Below are 27,118 nucleotides of genomic sequence, written 5' to 3' on the forward strand. Positions count from 1 at the left end.
GTTAAAAAGTGTTGACGTTTCCCTTTTAAATTGTTTGTCAAGTTACTTGCTGTTACTCCTCATGCATATTGGCCAAAATGGAAAATATTAGAGATCTCATTAAGTGGCAGCTGAAGAGAATTGGAGACTTAAAAAACAGGTTTATTAATTGTTCAGTCCAACCGATTCCTGCTTTTGATTAGTTCTGAAGGCTCGAGCAGACCCCCGTCTACTTTGGGCATGAGCTGCCTCATATGTGAAAGCGGGGCTCAGTTGGGAAATTATGATCAAAACCCACAAGATGTTTTCTAACATCTCCTCCCACCTATCTCAGCCCTCAGGACGGGTGACCAGTTGGGGCCACTCACACTGACCGCCCTCTGTGCCCCTCACAATGACATCCACCGTGGCCCCGCCTCCCACCTGCAGCGGCCCCGCCCCTCCCCCCGCGGGCCCGCCTCCCGCTGGGCTTTTTCCGGCTCAGAGCCCTCCCTCCGCCCATGCGGAGTCGCGGCCGCCGGCACCGCCCCCTCCGCGCGTCCGCGTGCCGCAGCCCGCGCCGCCTGTCTCCGCCGCGCGCCGCCGCTGCCCCGCGCCGCCGCCGTCGCTGCCGTCGTGCCCGCTGGCTGGCCCAGTGCGGGCGCCCGGCTCCCGCCGCAGGAGAGAACCATCAGCGCCGCCACCAGCACTTCGGCGCGGGCCCGGGTCCCAGCCCCGCCCCGGGCCCCGGCCCCCCGCCCGGCCGGACGATGAAGTGTCACTACGAGGTGCTGGGGGTGCGGCGCGACGCCAGCGAGGAGGAGCTCAGAAAGGCCTATCGGAAGCTGGCCCTGAAATGGCACCCGGGTAACTACTCCGCAACCGCCGGGGTCCCTCGCAGCCCCTGGCCTCGCGACCTTTTTCACCCCCCTGTAACTCCGGGGACCGGGCTGTGCCTCGACTTACCCGCCCTGGAGCTCCCCTCGCCCAGGCAACCGTGCCCAAGACCCAATCCGGCCCCGGTCCCCGGCCAGGTGGCCCCTGCGCAGTCCACCCAAAGCGCGTCCTCTCCTCCCCGCCCCTCGGTGGGCGCAGCCCTTCACCCCCAGGCTTCGCTCGAGCTCCGGGCACCCCGTCTCTTCCCCGGTGCCAGCCCACCTCTCCCTACTCTCCACGGTTCCCGCACTGCCACTTGATGGGGAAAGACAACATTCTCGAAACTTCGCTTGTTCCTTCTACTCCTTAGCGGACCCCTGGAGGCAAGAGGTGCCCGCAATTCTAAACCCAGTCCTACCTCTGGCATGTCCCGGGCTTGAGCCCCCTGCCGCTCCGGTCCTCCCCGACCCCCGCCCGCCCCGGCTTTTCCTCGGCTGCCCTTATTGATCGCAGAATCCCTACTATTAAGTGTAATTTATGGCTCCTGGCTTATTGAAATTAAGGCAGAGGAACTATGATCACTCTTCCCTAGTGAAGTTTGTATATTACTTAGAAGTATTCCTCGTTTGAATGTTTCATTTGGTTGTAGTCCAGGCCCGTGTGACTTTTGTGTATTAGTATGCTCTTCGGGACTGGGAAGCTAAGACAGGAGTTGAATCTCAGCTTTTTGAGGTTTATAAGAAGAGGCTTTCTTATTAGCACTGATCAATAAGCATGCGTCTTGTTTCCAGTATGTGCAAGTCACTGTAGATTCTACAATACTAAGACAGACCTCAGTCTTGCTGGGAAGACATGCCTTACACACATGAAAAGTTAAATACAAGTGCAAACAAGATAGCACAACGATGGAGTCGGTGATTGGAGTAATAGAAGAACTAGTAATGCCCCAGGAATTCAGGAGAACGGACGGAGTTTTCACTGGGTGCTGAGAGGTGGGGAGGCTGTCCCTTGGCAGAGGAGCCTGGAGCGTGGCTGGATCCTAGGGGGGCAGAAGGGGGAAGCGTGAACTCAGCAGCAGGGGGAGAGCACGTGGCGGGTGAGAGGTGGTCCAGGGGCAGTAGGACTGAAGGCAGTGCTTTCGGAAGTCTGCAGGGATGAGTTGGGAGGAGAGCTGTGAGAAGGCTCGGGACCCAAAGTTAGAAGGTGCTGTGTGTAGTTGATGCAAGAAGTAAAGGTTTGTTACTTAAAGTTATAATGCTGACCAACAGAGGAACTGCAAAGATCTGATACACATTGGAAAGGAAGAGGTAAATGAGCTAAATGTTCATCACAGCAGGAAGTCAATAGCTATATCCACAATTAATAAATCCAAACAGAGCGTAGAAGCATTAGAAATCGAGTTAGGAATTAGAAGAAAGTTGGGAATTTGTGACTTTGTGGGTGGGAAGGCGTGAGGAAGAAGATTAATGCTTGTGACCAAATGCACATACAATTTTGATGACAGTATTAGAATGTTGTCATTCTAAGTAATAGTTTCTGAGATTAAATTCTAAAGGTCCTTGAATGTTAGGCTAAGGACTGTGAAATCGATGTCCTTGGAAGGAACTCTGAAGGCGACTGAGAGGACTGAAGAGGAATGGAGAAGTCAGGCAGAGCCCACCCTGGGAAGGTGAGGGCCCAGGTCAGGCTTGGGGTCAGCGGGAGGGGTAAGGCCAGAGTGAAGAGATGCTCTAAAGGGAAAATTACCAGATTTGGTGATTATTGCAAATCGGTGCAAGGAAGAAATACACAAATATTACTAAAAATATCAGTTAAGTACTTTGAAGACAAACCTGTTAGTAAATAAATGTCTGAGTGCCATAATTCATAGAACCCTAAATATCTTTTGGTTTGAAGCTGCTTATACATTTAAGGAGTAGATACTCTCCCAGGGGATACATGATTTTGATATGCTTTGCTGGCTCATTACCTTGTTAGTCTGTTGTTCAACAAATGTTTAATTTCATGTGCAAGGTGCTGTGTTAGATGTTTCTGAGGTTAACATATGGGCTTGGTTTCCATGAACAGTGTGTAGCTCAAGTAGAAAGGCTGCCCATTTTTCACTGTAAAAACACCACCACCACCACCACCAAAAAGAAAATACCTTTATTTCTTTTTTTGAGGACCTGAGAATAATTCCCAGTAGGGTCAACAGTACTGCCCCTGGAGATCACTCCGTGTGAAGGGCCAGCCTTCAGTGATGCATGTGACGACCACTCCCCAGGCCGGGGACTCTGTGACCGCGCCCGGCGTGGGCCCTGCCCCGCTGGCAGGTGCAGCCTTTGGCTAACACTGAGAGGAGACCGGCAATTTCGCGCTAGTGAGGTGAGGGCAAGCAAAAGTGCCTGTGAGCACATGTCCTGACCTGGACTGGGCGTACGTGTGAGTGGGGTCGATGTGCATCCCTGGAGGTGTCATCTAGGTCGAGACCTAGGGCCAGGATGCAGAGCACCCAGGTGGAGGGAGGCAAGAGGAGGCACGGCAGGTCTAGGAAGGGGAAGGAGGCAAGCATGGCCAGAAGAGGAGCAGCCAGGGCTCGGAGGCTGTGGGAGCTGGGTGAGGTGGGTCGGATTTTAACCTAAGGGCATTGGGATGCCAGCGGAGAGTTGGAAGCAGGGGAGATGGCTGTCCTGGGGGAGTGGATCGGAGCCTCGAGAGTGGAGGTAGGGAGACCAGGAGGTCAAGGTACCTTGGAAGTCACTCAGGATGATGAATAGGAACAGGGGATGGAAACTCTGGGCCAAGGGCCCAAAGCCTCAGGGAGTGAGAGGCAGTGGTTGGGAGGTGAGTGGACAGTGAGGGGGAGGAAGGTGGGGTGGCCCAATGACCCTTACCAGGGTGCCGGTTCGTCCTGGTGAGTAAAGGGTCCGTGGGCAGGAGGAGAGGACGCCAGCCCCAGCACCAGGCCTGCCGAGCGGCGCTGTGGCTGCTGAAGGAGCCTCAGAGGGAAGCAGCGTGCCCAGCGAGCCTGGCTGCAGTCGGGGCGCAGCCCGTGGAGTTTTCCAGAAGGCCCTGAAAAGAGGTGGGGGAGGGAATGGGAGAGAGCGTAGTGGATGAAGAGAAAAGCATGGAGAATAATGTGAGAATGCCTTTTAAACTTTGATGCCTGGGTTTGCAACACCTGTGGCTTTTGTATTTGGTGAATAATAAATTATGTGGGCCTCCCATTTTTTAAACTGGTGCTTTTTAACTTACTGCTCTCATGCTTTTAAATCTCAGTTCAGTCATATAATCAACCAGGTCAGGTATGTGTAAGTGAGATAAAAAGCCATATGACAGATTGAAAAAATTATTTAAGAAGGAAGTTTCAGTAAGAGATGAGATCTTAGTTTTAGGTGGTGCATTAATATGTTTTATATGTTTAAAAGCTTTAGCTTTCTTCCAGCTTCTTTGGGGAGGAAAGAAGGGGGCGGGAAGAAACAGGACAGCAAAGAGCAGCGCTGATGAAACGGTGAAGATGGTCCACCCACCTCCCATCCCCAAACAGCCACCCTTTCCATCTTGCTGGCTTTTTCGGCCATTCTGCTTCCATTTGAACGGTGCTTTTTCTACTTATCTGACAGCATTTTTAGTAAGGATTTGATGAAGACATAGGAATCATGACTTTTTAGCTGGACTCTCATCTTGAAGTCATATCAGGATTGTGTTTATCCACATGTGACAGGAAGCTGGCTGTAGTGGCCAAGCCATCGTCATTTTATTTTTCGCACACAGTGAGATCCAGAGGTGGCCCGTCTTGGTAGCCACAGCTGCTTGATGGACGCTTCAAAGAGCTGCTCCAGCTGCCTGGTCATTGCCCCAGGTGGAAGCATTTGAGCCTCAAAAATGAGGCATTTATTATTGATTTAGTTTTTGTGCCTTTAGCTGATACTTCTCTGTTTATGTAAGAGAGACATTCATTGCTCTCCGAGGAGGAGGTGCAGGGACAGGCAGGCAAGCCCCAGTACAGCGGGCGCCTCCAGGAGGACCTTCCACGCCCTGCTGGGCATCTCTGGGATGGGCCCTCTCTCCTAGTGCAGGCGGCAGCCGGGGATCCAGGCCACAGAGTGGAAGGCAGGGGATGAGGCAGGGACAGATCGTGTGCCCTTTGCCTTTTAAGGAAGGGTCTTAAAAAGCTGCCATAGACGACTGTTGTGTTAAGGCATCTTAGCAAAAGGCCTATGGCAAACTGCTGCTCTTGCAGAAGTATTGTTGCCGTTAGTTGTTGCGCCGAAGACCGCCTGAAGGACTTGGGATCCGTGGGGTGGTGCCTGAGAGCAGGACGCAGGATGTCCTCGAGGGCCTCGTTCTAAGGCTGCCAGACTCTTTGTTGGGAATGCACGTTTGTCATACTTCCTTCTACCCTCTTAGAGGGCACCTGTTGAGTTGTAGTTTAAAGGACTCTGATGTGTTCCATAGCAGATTCAAAATATTTTACTTTCTCAGTGTATTAGTTATCTATTGCTGTGTAACAGATTACCAGAAACTTAGGGCTTAAAACAGTAAACACTGCAGACATTCATTGTGGGGACTCACAGTGCCTGAGGATCGGAGTCTGGGAACCCCTGTGGTTTTGGCTCTGGGTTCCTCAGGAGGCTGTCTTCAGTGTCCGGGAAAACCCACTTTTCGTGCTTGCTCACGTGGTATCGTGCTGGCCTCCGTCACCTGCAGGCTGTGGCTGGGGGCCGGGGGCCTCCATTCTTCACTACGTGGCTTCTCTTCTCCGTAGGCGGCATGTGGCAGCTGGCCACTCCCAGGGTGTTCCAAGGAGACAGAGCCCAAGATTGAAACTGCCGTCTCTTATCACCCATCCCCTCACTCCCGCTGCCTGCTGTTGGCTCCGTGGAGCACCCCTGGTGGGGGGCCGCACAGGGAGAGAGGCCAGGAGACGGGGATGCTTGGGGGCCGTCTTCAAAGCCGGCCACCACCCCCCGGCAGAGATGCTCTCTGAAGTCCATGGTTAAGGAAGCGCAGCTAAGGGAAGAATAATCAGTCTATCTTTTTAAACTTTACGAGATTTACTTTGATATATGCTGATAAGGAAGAACAACTTAAAGACGCTGTGAACAATAAATATAATCTAACGCTAATTACAGTTTTTCCTGCCTGATTTTATATACATAGAGTTCCTCCTGACGGGAAGCTGTGTACTTACTCAGGGTTTTCCAAGTGTGGATATCCCGACTGGGTGCTCAGTGAGGTGCCCCGGCTTCAGGGACAACGTGATGTTTCTACTCGACTAGATTCTTACATCCTGATTACCAACTGTCGTCCAGCATCTCTCTGCTCTTCTCTAGTTGTTTTTCTTTGTTTTGTGCACTCCTCATCTATTTCTAGCATTCATGATGGGTGAGGTTCCTCTTAGATTTTGCCCTGTACTTTTTTGATGACTAAATTTCTGTGACTTTATTTCAACAGATAAAAATCTGGATAATGCCGTGGAAGCAGCCGAACAATTTAAATTAATCCAAGCAGCCTACGACGTCTTGAGTGACCCCCACGAAAGGGCATGGTGAGTGTCGCGCTGCCCCCCAGCCCCCGTCCCAGCAGGTTTTGTTGGGAAGAGCTGTCAGTAGAGGCCTTAAAAAAAATTAATACACGAGTGGTTTTAGGTGTGTTCTGAGGCTTCTGTCCTCTACTCATGCCCTAAAATACACTATTTGGGTGGGAAGGAGCCTTAGAGATGGAGACTCCAGTTCCTGATTTTATCGACAGCTTGGCAGTATTAGATAGTTTTCGTTTTGATACTTACAAAGTGACTCCTCGTTCACTGGGTCTCTTTGCTGTATGACACAGTTCCTGATGTCAGACCAGGAGGGATATGGACTTGTCCTCAAAAAACTGATACAGTGTCTTAATGACAAGAATGGTAGTATTTTCCCCACAACTATTTTATATGAAGAAACTGAGTTAAGCTTCTACATCTATGACAGATGCTTTTACTAATGATGGAATGGCGATTTAATATCACTTCAAAACAGTTTCTGTGTGGGGAGCTGGGAGTTTGCAGAGTCTTGATGAACTTTTTGCTACAAAGAAAGGTTTTAAGCCCTGACCGAACTGTGGGCTCTTGCTGTTCCCAAGCGCAGGCGGGTGCTTGCGCCTCCCCGCACGTCTCCTGTGTGTCAGGCTGCGGCAGGCCGGTGGCCGAGGGACAGAGAGACTGTAAAGGAAATTCTTACGGAATTATCCTCTATATGGAAGTCAGAGAATCCTGAGTGTTTCTTCTCCCAAGGAACTTGGAGACCTGGCCTTAGAAATGCCGTTGTCTTCCTTCGGGAACGTTGAGATTCTTCCCTGGTTTCCTTTTGCCCTGGCTCCTTCTGCAGGTGGCAGGTTGTTTTCTGGTCCCGAGGACCCTCTTGTCTCCCCTTTGAAGCCCGTGTCCGTCAGCCCTGCTACTGTCTGCAGGCAGCAGTGTGCGCCGGGCGGGCGTCCTGTCGGTGCAGGGCGTGCGCTGGCTTCGTGATGGTGGATGACAAGTTATTTAATGTCACCGAGCTTCACCTTCCTGTTGTGTGTCAAACAGGGATAACAACTAACTTCACAGAGTAATTATGTGGGGTCATTGCGTGTGTATGAGGCCATTGGGTTGTTTACATGCACAAAGAAAGAGTCTTATTTGGTACATATTGGTAACTTCTCAGATCCCAAATGTGTTATTAGTCTGTGGACATAATTATGTCCACTGCTATCCTATTCAGTAATGTTTCTTTCCTGTGAAAATGCCACTGTGCTTCTGGGAGAGTCACGGACATTCCCTGGCTAGCTAAATTCCCTTGTTCACGTGGGCTAGTACTATATAACACCTGTAGTGTACCCAAAGTTGTAGTCATAGTTTTAATCAGCAATCTTGTGAGAGGTTGTCTTTTCGTGTTGATTTCTTTTGTTAAAACTTTTTCGTTGTGGGTTGGACAGGGGAAGACGTACAATAATAGCATTGTGGCTGTTAGAACGGGAAGTCCTTTTGAAATCTTAAATCTTATCTATCTCGCCTTCAGTGATGATGGTAATTTTTTTAATCTGTTTAGGTACGATAATCATAGAGAGGCTCTGCTCAAAGGTGGGCTTGATGGAGAATACCAAGATGACAGCTTAGATCTGCTTCACTATTTCACTGTTACCTGTTACTCTGGTTATGGAGACGACGAAAAGGTAAGACATGAACTCCCTTGTCATTCCTTACCGAGCACTGAAGTAAGACTCTCAAATACACAGAGGATTCTATAATAGTGAAACAATATTCATTTTGAAAACTAAAAAAAAAAAATTGCCTTCATACTTAAACCATGAGTGTAATTAAAAAACCGCTCACTGAAACCGAAATGGATGCCCAGTGACAGAGCCGGGGGCCGTCATTCTCTGCCGGTGCAGGGTTTCACGTTAGGTTGTACAGATCTGATTCTGAGCTTAGGCTGTCAAGTGTTAAGAATCTGTGATCCCAATACCTGTGTTTTAGGGCTTTTATGCGGTGTATCGTAATGTTTTTGAAACCATTGCGAAGGAAGAACTGGAGTCGGTGCTGGAGGAGGACGGCGAGGACTTCCCCACTTTCGGAGACTCCCAGAGTGACTACGACACGGTGAGGGAAGAGCGCGTGGCCGTGCACACCTAGCGCTGAGCAGCGTGTCTTTTCCCCGTTTTCTCATTTTAAAAAAATGGATTTGGGCTCTCAGCCCTAGCCTGTGACTTTCTTCCTCTCTCTTGCTTCCTGGTAGCCTCCCCACTTTTCCCTTCTTATTGACCACGGTCCCATCCATTAATTGCCTCATTAAATCCATACTGAAGAGTGACTTATTTTGTTGAAGCCTGTCTTCTTCTCCTTTGATTCATAGTAATGTATTATAAAAGGACAAAAGATATTCTGCATCATGAATATTTGCTGCTTTATTAAAAAAAAAAGGCGCCTACATAGAAAACTAGCATTTTACCTGTTTTCTTTGTCACTAGGTAGTCCACCCTTTCTACGCGTACTGGCAGAGTTTCTGCACTCAGAAGAACTTTGCTTGGAAAGAGGAATATGATACCCGGCAAGCTTCCAACCGCTGGGAGAAACGTGCCATGGAGAAAGAAAACAAAAAGACTCGAGACAAAGCAAGGAAAGAGCAGAATGAGCTTGTGCGACAGCTGGTCGCTTTCGTCCGTAAAAGAGATAAGAGAGTGCAGGCTCACCGGAAGCTGGTGGAGGAGCAGAATGCGGAGAAGGCGAGGAAAGCTGAGGAGATGAGGCGGCAGCAGAAGCTGAAGCAGGCCAAGTACGTGGCGCGGGGCTGGGCCCTTCCCTACCCCGGGCGTGGGCTCAGGGGAGAAGGCAGCGGCCCTCTGACGTGGTGCTTTGGTGCCCGGTTAAATCCTCATTCTGACTTAATCTTTTTAAAAAAGTCCTGACATTGTACAGCAGCTTTTCCTCTGTTGGAAAGAAATTGTTTTTGAATTGTTTTTTTTCCTAAGGCCCTCTATACTGGAGATCCTTTGCAGACTCTTGTAAAATGTACCAGTAACTAATGGTGACTGAGTTCATACTCCTTACAGGGCCTGCACTCAGTATGTTTCTCTCAACAATTCTAGAAGTCAGCTCTGGTTTTTATCCTCGTTCTTTTGAGGAAACGAGGCAGGTAGACCTAAGATCACCTGGCTAGTAAACCGCAGAGGCGGGGATTAGACCCAGGAAGTCAGTCCAGTGCCCTTGCTTTTAACCACCACGCAGTGCGGCCTCTTTGTCAGTATGTACTCTCAGTCTTTTAGGTCATTTTGAGGCCTTTAAAGGTTTGTGGGTTTTGTTGTTGTTTTTTTTGAGTTACTGTTACAGCATCGTGTTCAGAGCATTAGGTATAGCATTCTTTAAAAAAACTGCTTCTTAAAAAGTCTACCTGCCCTACCCCATATCTTTTAGCCCTTTACTTGACACTTAGGATGTAAAATTACTTGAAGACTTTTAATTAGTGGCTAAGAGTTATAGATTTCAAGACCTATTATCTAGTCAAGCAATTAACATCAACCAGCACAGCGAACAGATGCGAAGTGACGGCCCGTTTGCACAGAGCTCGGGTTTTAGCCTGTGAGCTCTGACAGCCTGCGGGGACGTCGCTCCCCGGGGACGCGCGGTCGGCCTCCAGGGCCAGGGGAGCCCCTGCGGAGACGGTGCTGTCTGTGTCTAGACTGGCGGAGCAGTACAAGGAGCAGAGCTGGATGACGGTGGCCGACCTGGAGAAGGAGCTCCGGGAGATGGAGGCGCGCTACGGGAAGGAGTTTGGAGACGGCTCGGACGAGGAGGAGGCGGAGGAATGTGACCTCAGAGATGGACAGGATGGTAACTTCTTCCGTTCGTTAAGAAGCTTGAGACAGTGTTTTTGTGCACGGGGTGCACTGAAGATGCTTGCAGCGCTGGTAAAGGGGCAGGGCGGTGCCACGGGAGGGCGGAGGGGAATGCAGAGAGCGCCCGCCGCCCAGCCGGCAGGTGCCAGGACCAGGGTTGCCAGAGTTGTCATGCTTGTGTGGCTTTTTAAGTGAAGTTGGAAATCTGGGTTTTTGGTTTTTTTTTAAATCCTCACCTGAGGACATTTTTTCATTGCTTCTTAGAGAGGTAGGGAGAGAGACAAAGAGAAGCTTCTATGTGAGAGAGAAACATCGATGGGTTGCCTTCTCATACACGCCCTGACTGGGGACCAAATTTGCAACCTGGGAATGTGCCCTGATGGGAATCAAACCCACGACCTTTTGGTCCACAGGATGATGCTCTAACCAACTGAGCCATACCAGCCAGGGCTGGAAATCTGGATTTTTATGACATCGCCCAATTTTTAAATTTAGCAGATGATGAAAATGAAAAACAATACTGTAGAGGCCAAGGAAAGGTACTTTATTGATATAGTCTAATTCTGATAATTTGATTAACAAAACTTTTTTTCTGACCATGTTTTAAACAGTTTGTCTGCTGGCTCTATAAATTTATTGACAAGTGGGCATATTGACAGGTGTGACCAACAGGTTATTTTTTAAAAGTGCAGTTAAGCAGTAGGTCAAGTTTTTATAGCTCCTTCCATAAAAACTGATGTTGTGTAGGAGCCTTTGTGGTATATAAGCCTATGTGGCTTATGCTCTTCCTCTCGTTTCTGACTTTGAAGGACTCTTGGTGTGCTGAAGTATTTATAAATGTGCTTTTCAGACTAATAGACCAAATGATAAAATTACAGACTTATTTATTCAAAATGATTAGGAAATGAAAATTTTTAACGAATAATGAATATTCATTTAATGAATAAGAAGTAGTATGTGTGGAAGTGTTTTGAAAATTACAAAGCAGTCTAAATGTGAGGTGGTGTACTTATGTGGAGTTTTACAATTTATAAAATGCTTTTACATACAAGATCTTTCTTGATCTTTCAATAATAGCCCTTAAGTGTAGATTTTGCTCATAGAATTAGCTGCATTTTCCTGATAAAGAAACGAAGACTATGAGAAGCTATGTCATGTCTGAGAGTATATGACCATTTTTAGATTCAGATTTTGCCTTCAAATACAGCATTCTTTATTAACTGATCAAAGTTTATTTCATGTATATGATATGTTGAAAGCGTACACATAATAGGAAAATAATGCCACATACTAAGCATTGGATGTATTGTGATCATTTATAATTTGAATGCGAATGACCTTCAGAATCATAAAGAACCATTCTGTAGATAGAGAAGAGATGCCTTGAGATCTTTATTGATCCCATAATAAATCCCAAATGGCATTCAGCTTACTTTTTTACTTCTTATAAAGATAGGATATGCTATTATGCAAAGACTTTATTGCACTTTTTAGTTGCTTAAAATTTTGGACTATATTGATAGTAATTATTCCACTGTAATAGATCTTCAAGCTTATAAAAAAGGTTTGTAAAGGCCATGTTAAATTTTACATGTAATGTGCTATTTATGACCTTTCTAATAATAATCGAATGTTATAAGCTAAGTTTAAGCATTTAAGAGTAGATTGCAGTTACAAATCTATTTTTACCAAATCTTGCTCCAGAGGCAAACTAAAAAAAAACTTTGTTGAAAACTACTTTGTGGTAGAATTACAATAGTGACATTTGATTTTATGAACTTAACTCACTCCCAGGGTTTTGAGAATTGTCTCCTAAGTAGACTTATGAAAAGAACTTGAAAGGCAAAGTGATTTATTTATGGCTTATAATTCAGTGCTGCTTTTAAAGGGTCAACTCAAATCCTGATAACGTGGATGTGTGTTTTTTGGTAAGGAAGTAAACATTTTATTTCTAATTTGTGTGCAACTTTAGTTCCATACTGAACAGATGTGGTTTGTTACCATGTTTTGGAGCTGCGCTCTAATTAAACTGGCTTCTTACTAGACGCTTCCTTCTTGTAGGTAAAGACAGCGATGAGGCGGAGGACACAGAGCTTTATGAAGAACTGTACTGCCCAGCGTGTGATAAATCTTTCAAGACAGAAAAGGCGTACGTTCAATACCTTCAAACTCACCTTTTCTTTTGAGGCGAAGGGTAATGCTTTGAGAGTCCTAAGAAGAAAATGCTTTTAGGTGGTGTTCACTAGCTCTCGCCTGTAAACTTGGGGGATTTCTGTCCAGCAGGGGAAGAGGAGTGGTTTGTACCAGCAGTTAAGCCTGTTGAACGGATTCTTAGTCGTGCCAGTATTCCTATGGGATAGCTGCTTTGTAGACGTGCACGCGGCCTTCAGAAAGAATTGTTGCTTTTTAAATTTTTTTTTATTTTTTTGGCAAGAAGGTGTAGTCATACAGGCAAGGAGGCCAGACCAAAGCTCATGATCTGTCTCTGTCACTGGTGACAGACTCACTTCCCCCCCACACACTCCCCTGCAGGCCATCGCTGCCAGTGTAGGCACTCCACGTGTATCCTGCCCGAGGGACCTTTGCTGAAGTGAAGGCACTGTATATTATGGGGATAGTGGCGAAGAGAAGTATTGAATGGATACTTCCATGTAAAGAATGTAAAGAATATGAGGAAAAAATGTAGGATCAGCAAGGGAAAAAGGAGTAAAACATGAACAGTAAAAGAGAAAAGGAGGCCAAAGGAGAAAACGAGGGTGTGGGGGTTGGAAGTGGTCCTACTGGGTGGCCCCACTTGAGAAGCCGTAGTGCAGGGAGAGCAGGAAATGTTAGAAACAAGCAAGGAAACAAAGGCAGCAGGGGAGAGTTTTAAATTATTGTTTGTTTGAAAAGAACGTCAAATATACAGGCAAGCTGTGAGACTAGAGCAGGAGTACCCGATTCCCCCACTGTTCACGCTTTCCCCATTTGCGTGTGCTTGTTCTCTCTCACCACACAGTTTTCCTGAATAAATGGGAGTGATGTATGTAATGCTCCTTTACCTCTGAATACAACACTTCAACTTACATTGTTTAAGAAACAGGACCTTGCCTTACAATCAGAGTACAGCTGCGAACTTGGGGAAATTTATAACATGGATATGGTGCTCTTACCTCATTTACTGCCCATATTCCACCTATGTCAGGTGATTCTTCATTAATGTCCTGGGTGGCATCTTTCTCACTTTGACACAGGATCCAGTCTCAGGTCATGTACTGCATCATGTCCGGCTGTGTAGTTGATCTAACGCTTGCATCTTAAGTGTAGTCAACTCTGTTTTGTGAAGTGTTACTTAGTGGTCCGTGGAGCACAGTTTTGCAGGGGTAGGGATGTGTCTGAACTCACTCTTTGAATGGTGGGAGTGAGAAGGGAGAGCCTTCTGGAGAAGGTGAAGACAGCTGTTGAAGGAAGTAAAAAGAGGCAAACTACCCCTGTACAACACGCCAAGGCCTCGCGCCACCGCCCTCAGACCCAGGGTGTCTTCCTTTCAAAGTTAGGGGGCTGTTGTCTTCATTGAACCTGGACCAGCTCCCTCTCTGTGCCATTGACGCTCCAGAATACCGGCCCTTTAAAATATTTTTCTAGTAGAGTTTTTCTCATTGTGGGTTTGTTGTTTCCTCACGATCAGGTTCAAGTACCGTACGCCCAGCTGAGATGCCACAGAGAGTGTTGCTCTCCAGGTCTCACATGTGGAGGCACGTGTGTGTGCCTGCCCCTCACGGTGCTGGTCGCTTTGATTGCCCAGTCTAGGTGCTGTCCACTTTGTCCCCTGTCAAGTGAGCATTTTTTTCCTTGCCCCAGTTTTTTCCTATAGCGTTTTTAACCTGTGGGGAGACACTGCAAAACCATGTGGGTATCCACCCCTCATCAGAAGTGCCTCCCTAGATGGAGCCCCCGCTGAGGACCCCGGCATGCGCCGTCTGCGCTGTGATGGCCGGTGCCCCGGCGTGGTCGTCAGCCGCCACCTGGCCGCCTGCTGTGAGCAGGCGCCCTCCGTCTCCCCCACTTACCAGTCTGTTGTCAGTTTGAATTTATGATTTTTTTAATAATTCATTATTGTCCTTTTTATGCTCAAATTTTTCCAGCAGTGGTTAGTGAGAGTTCCTTCAGCCTGGCTCCTATGGCCTTTTGACATGTCCCAGTCACATTTTTGAACACTTACTTTTTGGCATAAGATGTTCTGATTTCTCTGAGGAACCTTGATCTGAAGGAGAACACGAGTGGCAACAGAAGTAGCAGCCCAAACCACCAGAAAACGAAACTTTGAATAGATGGGACAAAGTTGACGGACAAGGGCTCCGCGCCACTGCCCTCAGACCCAGGGTGTCTTCCTTTCAAAGTTAGGGGGCTGTCCTGTGGTTTCCCAGGGGTCCTGCAAGGCCCCTAGCAGGGCCTGGAATGCTTGAGCACTTAGCAAATAATTCATGATTAAGAGACAACGGGGGAGAAGGCTTGAATTTTAAGAGTTGGAAAATAAAATTAGTTGAGAATTTGAGGGGAGAAAAGCAGGAAGGACATATGCAGGCAAAAGGCCAGAAGGAGGGGAGAGCTCTGGAGTTCCGGGACCGGGACGGAGTCATGGGATTCCAGCGACCCTGAGGCCGGAGGGCTCCTGACACAGTCTGCTTCCCTCTATATCGTCACTAGCATGGTGCCCAGTTCACAGAGGAGAGTATCTTGAACTTGGGTGCACTTGTGCAGCAGCACTTCTGGGCACACAGGACATGGTCCTGCTGCAGTTACTGATGTCAGGTTGTTCTTTCAGCATGAGGAATCACGAAAAATCCAAAAAGCACCGGGAAATGGTTGCCTTGTTAAAACAACAGTTGGAGAAGGAGGAAGAAAATTTTTCAGGACCTCAGACTGATGAAAATCTACTGAATGCCAATTCTGAGGAAGAAATGGAGGATGCACCAAAACAAAAGTACTTCTAAACATGTCACAGACATACACTGGGGAACCCCAGAAATCCTGGAATTTATTTATAAAAAATTGTGTATTCTTACATGTTTAAACTTCAGTCACTTTCAAAGTTCCCTCCGTTTGATATAATAGACCTATTGAGATGGTTTTTCCATTGCTTGAAGCAGTTTTTGAACATGTCGATTTTGATGCCTTTTAGTGCTCCTGCCATTTTTTGTTTCACCTCTTCCACATCAGCAAAATGGTTCCCTTTGAGGACTTTTTTCATCCAGGGAAACAAAAAAAGGTTGCTGGGGTGAGATCGGGTGAATAGGGAGGTGGGGCACAGGGGTCAGGCCATTTTTTGGTCAAAAACTGCTGAACACTCAGCACGGTGTGAGTAGGTGCACTTGCAAATCACCCATCACGAAATGGGCAGATGCATTGAAAGCATCGTCAAAAAAATTTCACTGAAGCTGAACGCAGCCTCTCACAACAGTGCCAGGTGGTACCCTGATACAGACGGGTTCCTAGAACAGTCGCCCCGCAGGGGAAGCCTGTTCAGCAAGGGGCCTGCCCTCCAGAAGATAATTCCAGGTTTTTTGGGTCCCCCCTTGTACTTACTACCACACTGAGAGATTGTATTTAAATGCTATTTTATCTCAAAGAAATTATGCTAATATATTCTGTATTTCTTCTAGTTAAAGGGAACTTTGTAGTATTGAAATGGGTAAAGACATGATGTCAAATATGATTTTTATAGACTATATTATGACTATATTTAAAAAGAGTTTTATACCTAGGTAATTGATATGCTAATTACTGTCATTGGAACTACTTATAATTTTATAGGGCGATAATATCAACATTTTCTTTTTAATGCTTTGTGATTTACATAATTTTAATATTTTACTTCTCTCTGTATCACTAGTGTTTTTGTATTTTCTTTTTACTTCATATGTCTTCACAGAGTCAAGTGTTTGAGACTTTGGTTTATGTTTGTTCTTAGGCTTTCTAAAAAACAGAAGAAAAAGAAACAGAAACCAGCACAGGTATGTTAGAAAGTTTTATTAACATTAAATCTCAAGTATAGAGTCGTGGTGCTCTTGTTTATCCAGTACAATCTCTCTTAAGGAGAGGGACTTTTGCCATGATTTTATGATGATTGTGGAACAGCTAAAAGAAGTTGAAAATACTCTGTTTTTAATCCCCCCTTATATATATGTAGCTATTTACTTATTTTTTTTTTTTAATTTTTAAAGGTTGTATTTGTTTATTTTTGGAGAGAGGGGAAGGGAGGGAGAAGGAGAGGGAGAGAAACATCGATCAGTTGCCTCTCGCATGCCTGCAGCGGGCCCAGGTCCTCAGCCCAGGTGTGTGCTCTGACCAGGAATCAAACCAGAGACCTTCCGGGTTGCAGAATGACATCCAATCTACTGAGTCACACTGGTCAGGACTGTAGCTAATTTATTTAATTACTGTTGCCAGTGTGTTTAAAACTTTTGCATGTGGAATTCCCCTAATACAAATGAGCTGAGTGACCACAGTAAATACTTGGACATATGACATTGGATTGATCATTGCATAATCAGGCTTGTTCTTCCAACAACATCATTGAAATTTTACAAAAGAAACAGTTGGCTAGAAACTTGCAGTGACTGATTATTGAAAGAATACTTGTTGATATTACTCAGAAATTTAAGTAGTTTAAATATTTCATATGTGGGGTCCAAATTCAGGAATTAGAGCCCACCCTCAGTATCTGTGGGGGATTGGTGCCAGGGCCCGTGCAGGTAGCAGATCCACGGATGCTCGAGCCCCTTAAACGGACCGGCAGAGAGCAGCACGCAGTCTGCCCTTCTCGTCTTCACGCTCCCCTCCGGCTGGTTGAGTCCACGGATGCAAAACCTGCAGGCTAAGGGGGCCAGCTGTATTTTTAAATAAAAAGGTATTATGTTGATATATGTGTATAACACAGTCTTGGAGATGTTTTTGAACCTATAAAAACAAAATGAATGTGCCCGTTTTACTAAGGATATTTGGTGGATCTAAAGAGAATGAAACTGATTTCTGTGCCATTTTTGTATAATCTAATTATGTTAGCTTACATTATTAACTGTTATACTTTTTTAATAACTGAAAATGTTTTTAGGAAAACCTAGGTGATACACTAATAATCTTTTCATAAAACTTTAGAATTGGTTTATTTATCCCAGTGGTTATAATATATTTGATAATTTTTATCTGTTTCATATTCCAAAAACGATTTATGACTCAAGTGAATCACTGTAAAAATGGTGCCTTGGAACTCTTTGCTTCAATTATAAAACCGCACAGCAAGTTGTATGTTCCTTTTATAAAATGACTCCTATCACCTTCCCCGCAAAGACCCTGTAGTCATTAGTTTAGGACCCTTTCTGTCTCCCTTGTGTGTGCTGGAACCACTAGAATAAAGACAGAACAACAAGAAGGGACTTATACCTAACCAAGCCCATTTCGTCTCGAGTCATGGAGCACTGACTAATAATAAAGACTGGATAATGAACACATGTGTTTGTATTCTTGCCAGTGAAGATGTTTCACTTTACCATGCCATTTTTTCCTTCTAAAACTTTATTCCTTGATAATACTTATTGTTTATTGATTCCTCATTGTATTGGGGGAAAACCCCGTGTGACCTAGTTTCATGTATGTAGCACTATTCCTAATATTTCCTAAGTTCTTTTTGAAGGGCAATGTAGCATGAGACATGTACAGGTAGATTCAAGAGCAGGAAGCAGAAAGTACTGAGAATTGTGAAACATCAGATTGGGAGAGTTTTCTGTATGGTAAAAAAAAAAAAAAAATTGCGTAAGCCCACAAGGATTGCAAAAGAGAACCCCAAACTGAAATTGAATGTAAACAAATGACCCTGGCTGACGGAAAGGATAATCAATCCAGGGAACTTTTGAGCATGGGTACTTTGTGGTAGAAATGTCTGGCCCATGATCAGACTTCAATCACTGAAAGACGCATCACACTGACAGTCTGCCTTCGGATGTGCTATACTGAGGAGGACACAGCCTTACCTTTATAGCATGCTTGCTAGAGATGTTGAACCTGAGTCTAATCACTGGGAAACAATCAGATAAGGCCAAACTACAGGATAGTCTACAGAATAATTGTCAAAGACAGAAAAATGCAGGGGTACTGTGCTGGAATAAAGGAGATTTGAGAGATGTGACAGCTAATCACCACGTGTGTTTCTTGATTATATCTACTGTTACCAAAAAAAAGGACATTATTAGAATACAAATATGAATGTGTAGCAGATGATGTCAGTGTTAAATTCTTGAGTTTTCGTTCTTAGGAGATACATGGTGAAGTGTCTTGATTTCCACCTGCAGCATCCTTTCATAGTTCAGGAGGAAGAGTGTGTGCACAGAGAGAAAGAGTGAGGTGGGAAGAAAGGGAGAAAGCATATGTGATAAAATGTTACCCCAAACAAACAAAACAGTTGTACTTAGTAAAGGTAGGTTTGCCAGGCATCTTTTATGTGTTATTTTTTGTTGTTGTTTCTTCTTTTTTCCCCTGACTATAAAATAATAGTTGTTCATTGCAGATTATTTTTAAAATATAGAAAAGGCCCTGGCTGGTGTGGCTCAGTGGATTGAGTGCCGGCCTGCATACCAAAAGGTCATGGGTTCAATTCCAGGTCAGGGCACGTGCCTGGGTTGTGGGCCAGGTCCCCAGTTGAGGGCATGCGAGAGCGAACCAGTTGATGTCTCTCTCTCATGTCATGTTTCTTTCCCTCTCTTTCTCCCTCCCTTTCCCTCTTTCTAAATAAATAAATAAAATCTTTTAAAAAATATATAGAAAAGTAGAAGTATTCTCCCTAATTCCACCTAGATAGTACTTAATTTTGAACTAAATTATAGTCAGATGTTGTGTATAATCTTCTCTCTGATTTTTGCTAATGTGTTATATTTTCTATATAATTGAATCAGTATCTTTGGAAACATGATTTTTAAGAACTTCATATTTTTCCTTCATATATTCAGTCATTTACATATTGAATATTTGGTTTGTTTCCAATTTTTCACTAACTTAGTATTTCTGTAACGAGCATTCATGTTTTAAAAAACTCTGCTTCTTTTTATTACCTGGAAATGTACTCCATTCACAGAGCACAGGGCGGGATCATTGTCATTATCACTGATATTAACTCTTTGGCAACACAACACAAGAAGTCGGTATTATTGTAGTATTTATTTTTTTAATGCACACATGTTTATTACCTAGAATTATGATGATAATTTCAATGAAAATGGAACTGGAGAAGGACTAAAAATTGATCCAGAAGATACCAACTTAAATCAAGAAAGTGCCAAAGAATTAGAAGATCGTCCGGTAGAAAATGTCAGTGTCACTGAGGCTGTTGAACTGTGTGACGACCCGAAAAGTGAGGCAAAAAGGTGGGTCAAAGGGGCACGTGATTTTCTGCTTACTAAACGTTGTAGGAAGAACATCTTTTCTCAAATAGAATCTTTCCCATGATGTGTGGGGTAAATTAGATGTATCGTCACTTATGCATGTATCTAGACCATGTGATCTCTGAAGCTGCTCTCTAAAGCTATTTGAGATGTGAAAATTAACATGGCCATGAAAATGAATGAATTAGCTTTTAAAGTCCATGTCATCCTTTTGAATCTCCTTAGAAGCAAAATGACAGTTAGAAGGGGTGGTTATTATTGGATTATGCTGAATTCTTTCATTTGTTTTCTAGCGCTCCTAAAGCCAGAGGAAAGAAAGCCAAAGATACGAAAAAATCTGTCAGAGTGCCTGCTGAACCACAGACAACGGTAGGTCAGAGTCATGTTGACATCTCTTCAGTGGGCCCTGTTGCCTAAACCATGGAAGCTAAATTTTTCATTCCGCTCCTAAAGATGTAAGCGTATTTGGTGAGCCCTTCTGCACCTGCTGCATAGAGCTGGATCTATCAGCACTTCTCCTTGACAAATGTAGAGTTTATACAGGTGCTACTGTCATATTTTTCCTTTAAAGTAAAAAGGAGCACATTGGAAATACCAGTTTGTATGAACAGTTACTATTCTGTTTTCCGTTACTTTGACTCTAAAGCTGTGGTCTAGGCCATGTTGGGCACGCTACTGAATGTCTCAGAACGCTTCAGGTCGATGGTATTGATGGATGGGACTTAACTTCCAAGAGTGGCCACCTCTGTTGAGCCTTTCTGGTAGCTGTTCATTTTGTTAAAGGATCTTTATTTTACAATTGATATTTAATCTCAACACGAAAACGTACAATGCTGCTCTTTGGTAATAGTTGGTTTTATTTATTATTTTTTTCTTTTCTCAGAGTGATGTTCTTATGTGCTGTACAACCTGCCATAGTGAATTTCCTTCCCGGAATAAACTTTTTGAGCATCTAAAGGCCACAGGTCATGCAAGAGCACCTTCATCGTCATCTTTAAATGGTGTCACAAGTAGTCGAAGCAAGAAAGAGAAACGTAAAAACAGATAGACATTCCACCAACCCTTTTTCTTTTCATTTGTCTCTAGATTTTGAAACCAAAAACTGAACTGAAATCATCTAAAGAGTTAAAATTTCACTGATCTGCAATTTATTGCATTGTAGATTATTTTTATCTTGTAAAAACATTTTTCTGTTTAATATATATATTTTTAAACATTTCATTAGTGATTGAATTCTACTTTTGCCATCTGAACTGACTTGAATATCTCAAAACAGATACATATTGTAAAGTGTGCATTCTTGATTTCTGTTGTCTCATGTGGAGAGAAATGTACAGGGAGAATTAAATTATTTTGAACATATGAATGCCCCTTTATTTTTTAGTTTGTGGATTTCCCAGTACGTATTTTTATGTGATTCAGTGTTTTTGTCAGTGTCTCTGGATCATTTTAAAATCTTCATAGATTTTTTTCCCACCTGATACCATGACCCCAGTTCTATGTAACCTACAGTCAATTACTGTATTTTTTCCCTCCAGGACAATGAAAGGTAGAAACTAATTGAACATACATGGTTGTGTTTCCAGATTAATGTCTCTGCAAGATATAATTATGTTGATTTAATCTGAAATTTTACTGGTACTTGTCAACAAGATGTGTCTATTTCCTAATCTATTTCTGAAAAGGAAAACAAGCATATATTACATCAAAGGTAAACATATTATTTTTGGTGAATCACAGACATTTGATTTCCTTTGTCTGGGGAAAACAGAATATTCTAAAATACCTCAGCACATATTTTACATAGATCTCATTAAAGGGGCAGCCCTGTTTCCTTATCATAATTCACTCAGTGCCGCCACAGCAGGGTTCTCTATAAAGCCCAGCGAGACTTTCCCTACTTCCAAGTAGGAGCAGTATCCTTAGTAAAAGTACAACCTACAGGAAAACAGGACACAATCAAAGTGAAAACTTATGTAGAACGATAGCCATCATACATAGAAAACAAGCCCCAGACTGGGAGAAACGTTTGCAGAACATATAACTGCTAAAGGATGAGGACCCGGAATACTTTTAAAGAACCGCCTACGAATCAATGGCCGAATGACAGCCATGCATGAATGCAGCAGTTCACGAGCTTCGTGGTATCAAGACCCTTTACACTCGTAAGAATTGAGAACCCCAGAGAGTTTTGACGTGGTAGGTTATGTCTATTGGTATTTACTCAGAAATTAAAATACTAAATTTAAGGAATTTATTTTTAAAAATAATACATGTTAAATAATGATGGAAAACAACTCTTTCAAAACAGTTTTAATAAGGCTTTATTTTACATATTTGAAAATCTTTTTAATGCCTAGCTTAATAGGAGACAGCTGGATTCTTATACTTACTTCTGTACGCAGTCTGTCGCTCTGTGTTTTGGTTAAAGTATATGAAGGAAATCAAAGTTTACATAGGAAATTGGAAAAGGAAGGACGTTCCCTCCTCTCTGCCCCCACCAGGTCCCCCAGGGTCCTCAGACCGCACTTACAACTACTGCATCTGAAAAACGGGTAAAATAACATGAACGGAAGAAGCTTAAATGGTCAAATGATATAAAAAGGTGGTCATTGTCGCTGATAATCAGGGACATATGATTTTATCATCGTCTCATGCTTTCAGATAGGCAAAAAACAGAAAGTCTCGTAAGATCGAGTGCTGGTGAGGATGGAGAGAAGAGAGCACACTGAGTGGGCGCACAACCGATTCGCTCTGATGAGTTACCGGAGCTGGAGATACGGGCACACGGACCCCGCAGCGCTAGGCATGTCCCTGCAGGCGGAGCCCTCGAGTGCGCACATGGCGGCAGTGAGGGCTTCCCCGGGGAGCTCGGCGAGGCACGCAGCCCCGGGGTCCCGCTGCCGCGTGAGAGCCCGTGGGTGGTCACAAGACTTCGCAGGAGCTTCGCGTGCTCCTTCAAGCTTGAGAGGCCACGCTGTCGGGACCCCTGCACGTGTGTACGAGGGGACTTACAGGGGTGTCCACAGCCGAATTGTTTGTATCTAGGAAAGGCTGGAAACACCCTACCTGTCTATGAAGAAGAAAATGGATAAATTGTGGCCTATTTCTAAAATGGCAAATAGCCAAGCAGTTAAATTAGTGAACTGGATCTGTAGTATCAGTGGCCAGCCCTTGGAAAAGTAGTAAGTGAGCTGTCAGAAGATGAAATGTGTGCCATTTATGCAGTTTTAGGAAACACTATTTATAAAGAGAAAATACAGAAACATTAATGGGAAACGTCATTCAGAAAAGTCTGGAAAGGAAGGGAGGAATGCAGTGGGCGGCAGCATAAGGAACCTCATCGGAGGCAATTTTTTTTAAAGATCTGAAGGGAGATTTTAGCGTTTGCTAATTCTAGATAATGGGTAATGAGGGTTTACCACTGCAGTTTTCATGAAGTACTTTAAACATACAGAAAAGTATAAATTAATGTCCCGCTTCTTGCACGAAAGGGGAGATAAAAGGGTTGAAGTCCTACATTTTCTACTTGGCGTATTCTGTCAGCATGTGCGGCAAAGGCTGTTACTCGTCTTTCTCAATATTCATTCTCTCCCCCTTCAAATTCTGATTTTTGCTTGGGCACAAAGCCACCGAGAATGGCACCTTCCCTGCCGAGGGGGACTGTCTTGAAGGTCAGTGATCCTAATCACGTTAAAAGGCTCAGCCAGTGCTTCTGCACAGACACTGGCTGTGGGAGCCAGTTGGCCGCCGTCACTGACGTCCTTTCAGATACAAAGTGCCATCACCTGAAAACAGGCAAGGCTCAAATTAGCCTTTGCCCAGCAAATCATTTGAATGTCAGAGTTTCTAACGATTTCTAAAAAGGAAAAGGTCATAGCATCTCTTAGCATTTAGGTAAAACAGTATATGGTTTATGTATCTCTTTGGGTACTTATTTCCACATTTAGTAAGAACTCACACGTTTCTGAGTCCAAAGACAACAGTCATCGCTGCATATCACGAAGCAGAATTCCCAGCCGTTTTCGCTCAGTGGTGGGACCAGTCTCTCAGGAGGTAGGGGGCTCCTGTTGCCGCGGCCGGGAGAAGCGCCGCAGAAGGGTGCCAGGACCGGTGGCGGTGGCGGGGACGTCCCCTGGGGGAGCAGGGTCCTGGGCTGGGATTGTCTACCCGCAGGTCTGGAGAAGCCAACAGCTTGGTGACGAGGCCTCCTGGCCGGCACCCTGCACCCCCAACCCCTGTCCGCCTGCTGCAGCCACGCGGGTGCACTTTGAAGCCCTGATTATTGGCAGCCTTGTATTTGGGATGCCTCTGCGCGCTGATTTCATCCTTCTCAAGTCCCACAATGCTCCTTGTGTTCTAACCTGCCCGGCTGACAGGGAAGTGCTGTTTGAGTGTCTTAGAAGTCGTGTTCTTCTTGTATTGCTGGCAAGACTGCCTAGGACAGCGTGTCCTGTTTCTGCTTTGGAGTTGAAGCTTCATTGTTCAGACAGGAGAGACAGTCTCTCAAAACCTGATTTCACGTCAGTTTGAAACTTGTGTGTATTAATAATAGAATCAGAAAATTCTCTTTGGGAAACATTCAGAATAATGTGAAGAAGACAGACCTCACCCAGAGTCCCACACAAACCCACATTATAATGTGTGCTCCCAAGACTGTTTCTAGGCAGAGACACTTTTTAAAAAAATCTCGTCTTCTGGATACTGTTTTATAACTTGCTTTTCTACTTACTATGTGCATGTTCTATGTCAGCATAGATAATTAGTATCATTTTTCCCCCCTCTCTCTTTTTTTCTTTTTTTAAACATCAATGTGTGGTTGCCTCTCACATATCCCCTACTAGGGACCTGGCTCACAACCCAGGCATGTGCCCCGACTGGAATCGAACCAGCGATCCTTCAGTTCACAGGCCGGCACTCAGTCCACTGAGCCACACCAGCCAGGGCTAATCAGTATCATTTTAAAGGCTGCATGATGTAGGATTATGTATGATTGGTGTACTTGATGGTCATTTAGTTTTTTCAGTTTCTCACTATGACATGTTAATGGCTGTCCTTATACTTTCCTTCATGCTGCTTGCATTTTATCCCCGCCCCCTCTTAGGATGAATTCCGAGAAAGGAAGGGTCGAGGCAGAGGCATTGCCCCCTTCGCGTGCTGATCTGCACGGTGGGCTGTTTGCCCAGACACTCTGCGTATGTTCTAATCACAGCAACTTATGTCTGTGTGGCAAGGCCGCACCTTGAGTGGTCCGCCGCACATCTCGAACGTACATGTAAACTTGTTTAAACTGGGAAGAATGGAAAACAGTTTTGAGTGATGCTGTTTTCTTCTTGAAAGCAAATAGGCTTGTCCTTGCTTATCTGCCGGGACATCAGGATGCCCTGTCTGGGGCTGCTGTGGGCCTTTGGACGGGAACAGGCGGGGTGACAGGTCCTGTCCAGCAGTCTGTGACAGGCAGCGTGAGAGCTTCACACATCTTCACACTCTCCCAGGCCAACCAGTTATTTAGGCTTTGAATGTAATTGCAGGTTATTTTAGTAATACACACAATGAAATACCTTGGTCAGGTCAAGCTTTGATCTGTCCATTTTTGGTCCTTTTCGGTACCTTCACTGAAAAAAAAGCAACAAATTAGCAGCAGCCAACGTCGGAGACCCCCTCCAAGGGCCGGGCCGCAGTTTGCACTTCGCCCGGGCTGTTCAGTGGAGCCGTCTCACTTCTCGGGAGGGTCCCCGCCAGGGAGGTGGGCGATGCCCGCTGTGTGGGGAGGGCAGGGGGCTCAGAGACGACGTCCTCTCTCGGTGGAAGGTTTTACAAATGCAGTAGTTCCTGCATGCATCTGCATCTGCTTCCTCTCCAACCTTGAGTTGTGTTATTTTGTTTTGTTTTTGTAAAGATTTTATTTATTTTTTGCGAGAGGGTAAGGGAGGGAGAAAGAGAGAGAGACACACATCGATTCGAGCAGGTGGCCCTGTGGGACGATGTCCGACCCACTGAGCCGCACCAGTCAGGGACTGAGTAGTGTTTTGAAAGGGGTAGTGCTGATGCACGTGGTGAGTCCCTGCAAGGAGTTTTGATGAGAAAGTCCCTCCCCCAAAGCAGCAGGCCTGTCTGTCTGCAGCCCCTTGTTGGCTGAGGTGTGTGTTCTGTGAGCTGGGTCAGCCTGGGAGACAGTCGTGCAGCTCGGTGCTCTCCCCTCCGCAGGTAACCAACTCAGGGCCCCTCGCCTTCCCATGTCCAGTCCCCTCAGGTGGCTGGGAGTGGGCCCAGAGAGAGGGCCTGGGACCCAGTCCCTATGCCCTCATCCCAGTGGCTCCCGCCTGGGCCCCTCCTCGTCCTCCTGCCCCCGGCCCTGTGCTTCTTATGGGGAGCAGTGGGTAAACCCTCAGAGGGGAGGGGGAGGCAGCTGGCGTGATAGAAACAGTAAAACAGAATCCTTCTGCTGGAGACTTGGCAGCTCTTTTGCTTTGGAAATGCCATCGACTCCCTGGAGTCCTCGGCAGAGAATAGACATACTTAAAAGCCAAGAAATGTCTATATTAGCTTAACGCTTGCTGTTAGGCGGTCTGTGTTGTCCTGTAACTCACTGAACTGCTTTGTATCACATGGAGGGCTGTGTACTTCAGAGAAAAGTGCATGGCTTTGCAAGTGGCTGGGCCTGGGCCCGAGTCCCAGCTCTGACAGACACCTGCTGTGTGCCCTTAAGCAAATTACTTGGCCTCCCTGGGAAAACAAAGGGAATGATCCTGGGTTAGCCCTCAGCAGCTCCTGTAACAGGTGACCACAAACTTGGTGACTTGAAACAACATAAATTGATTCTCTTAAGAGTTCTGGAGAAATCTGAGACAGGTCAAACTACATTATAGCCAAGGTGTCCTCAGGGCCGGTTCCTTCTGGAGGCACTCGGCAAGGTCTGTCCCCTTGCCTGTTCCGGCCTCCAGAGGTACCTGTGTCCCTCGCCTGCGGCCGCCCCCACCACTTTCAGAGCAGCAGTGGGTGTATCAGGAGCCCTGCCTCTGACTCCGCCTCCTTCTTCCACTTAGAAAGACCTTGCGCTTACACTGGGCTCACCTGGACGTTCCAGGGAACTCTTCCCGTCACAAGGTCCTTCCCCTCGTCGCCCTTCCACGTCATTTTTGCCACATGGGGACACATGCCCAGGCTCCAGGGGTTGAAATGCACATGTCTTTGGGGTGGAAGGTGGGTCACGCTGCCCACCACAGGCGCCCACCTCAAAGGCGTGGCGCAGGGACCGAAGTGATGGGTGTGGAGCTCAGAGCCCTCAGCCCGGTGCACGGCTGCCTGCTGATGCGTCTCGGGCTTCCGCTGGACTGTAACCTTGAGGGCAGATGGGGGTCCTGCCCTCCTTTTCTGTCTTCTGCCATGGCAGCTGAGCGCGGGAACCACAGCGCGTGCCTAGGGAATGCTGAACTGAACGGGATTCCAAGCCGAGTTCAGAGGACACAGAGAAAGGCCACAGCGCTCCGGCCGTGCATCCCGCTGCGTTCTGTGGAAGTAAATGGGCATCAGCAAAC

General features: G+C 45.7%; 1 protein-coding gene across 1 annotated transcript; it reads left to right on the forward strand.

Annotated features, from left to right (window-relative positions):
* Positions 1-519: 519 nt before the first annotated feature.
* On the forward strand, positions 520-20,938 carry DNAJC21 (DnaJ heat shock protein family (Hsp40) member C21). The gene is made up of 12 exons (XM_054583932.1): positions 520-825; positions 6,271-6,364; positions 7,884-8,007; positions 8,312-8,434; positions 8,803-9,107; positions 10,011-10,162; positions 12,229-12,316; positions 14,972-15,130; positions 16,118-16,160; positions 19,390-19,562; positions 19,874-19,949; positions 20,464-20,938. The coding sequence occupies exons 1-12, from the start codon at positions 729-731 to the stop codon at positions 20,626-20,628; spliced, it is 1,599 nt and encodes a 532-aa protein (XP_054439907.1). The 5' UTR covers positions 520-728; the 3' UTR covers positions 20,629-20,938.
* Positions 20,939-27,118: the final 6,180 nt, after the last annotated feature.

The sequence above is a fragment of the Pteronotus mesoamericanus genome, unplaced genomic scaffold (genome assembly GCF_021234165.1).
Source record: "Pteronotus mesoamericanus isolate MK-2021 breed Mesoamerican mustached bat unplaced genomic scaffold, CSHL_Meso_final contig_75, whole genome shotgun sequence".
Classification (NCBI taxonomy): domain Eukaryota; kingdom Metazoa; phylum Chordata; class Mammalia; order Chiroptera; family Mormoopidae; genus Pteronotus; species Pteronotus mesoamericanus.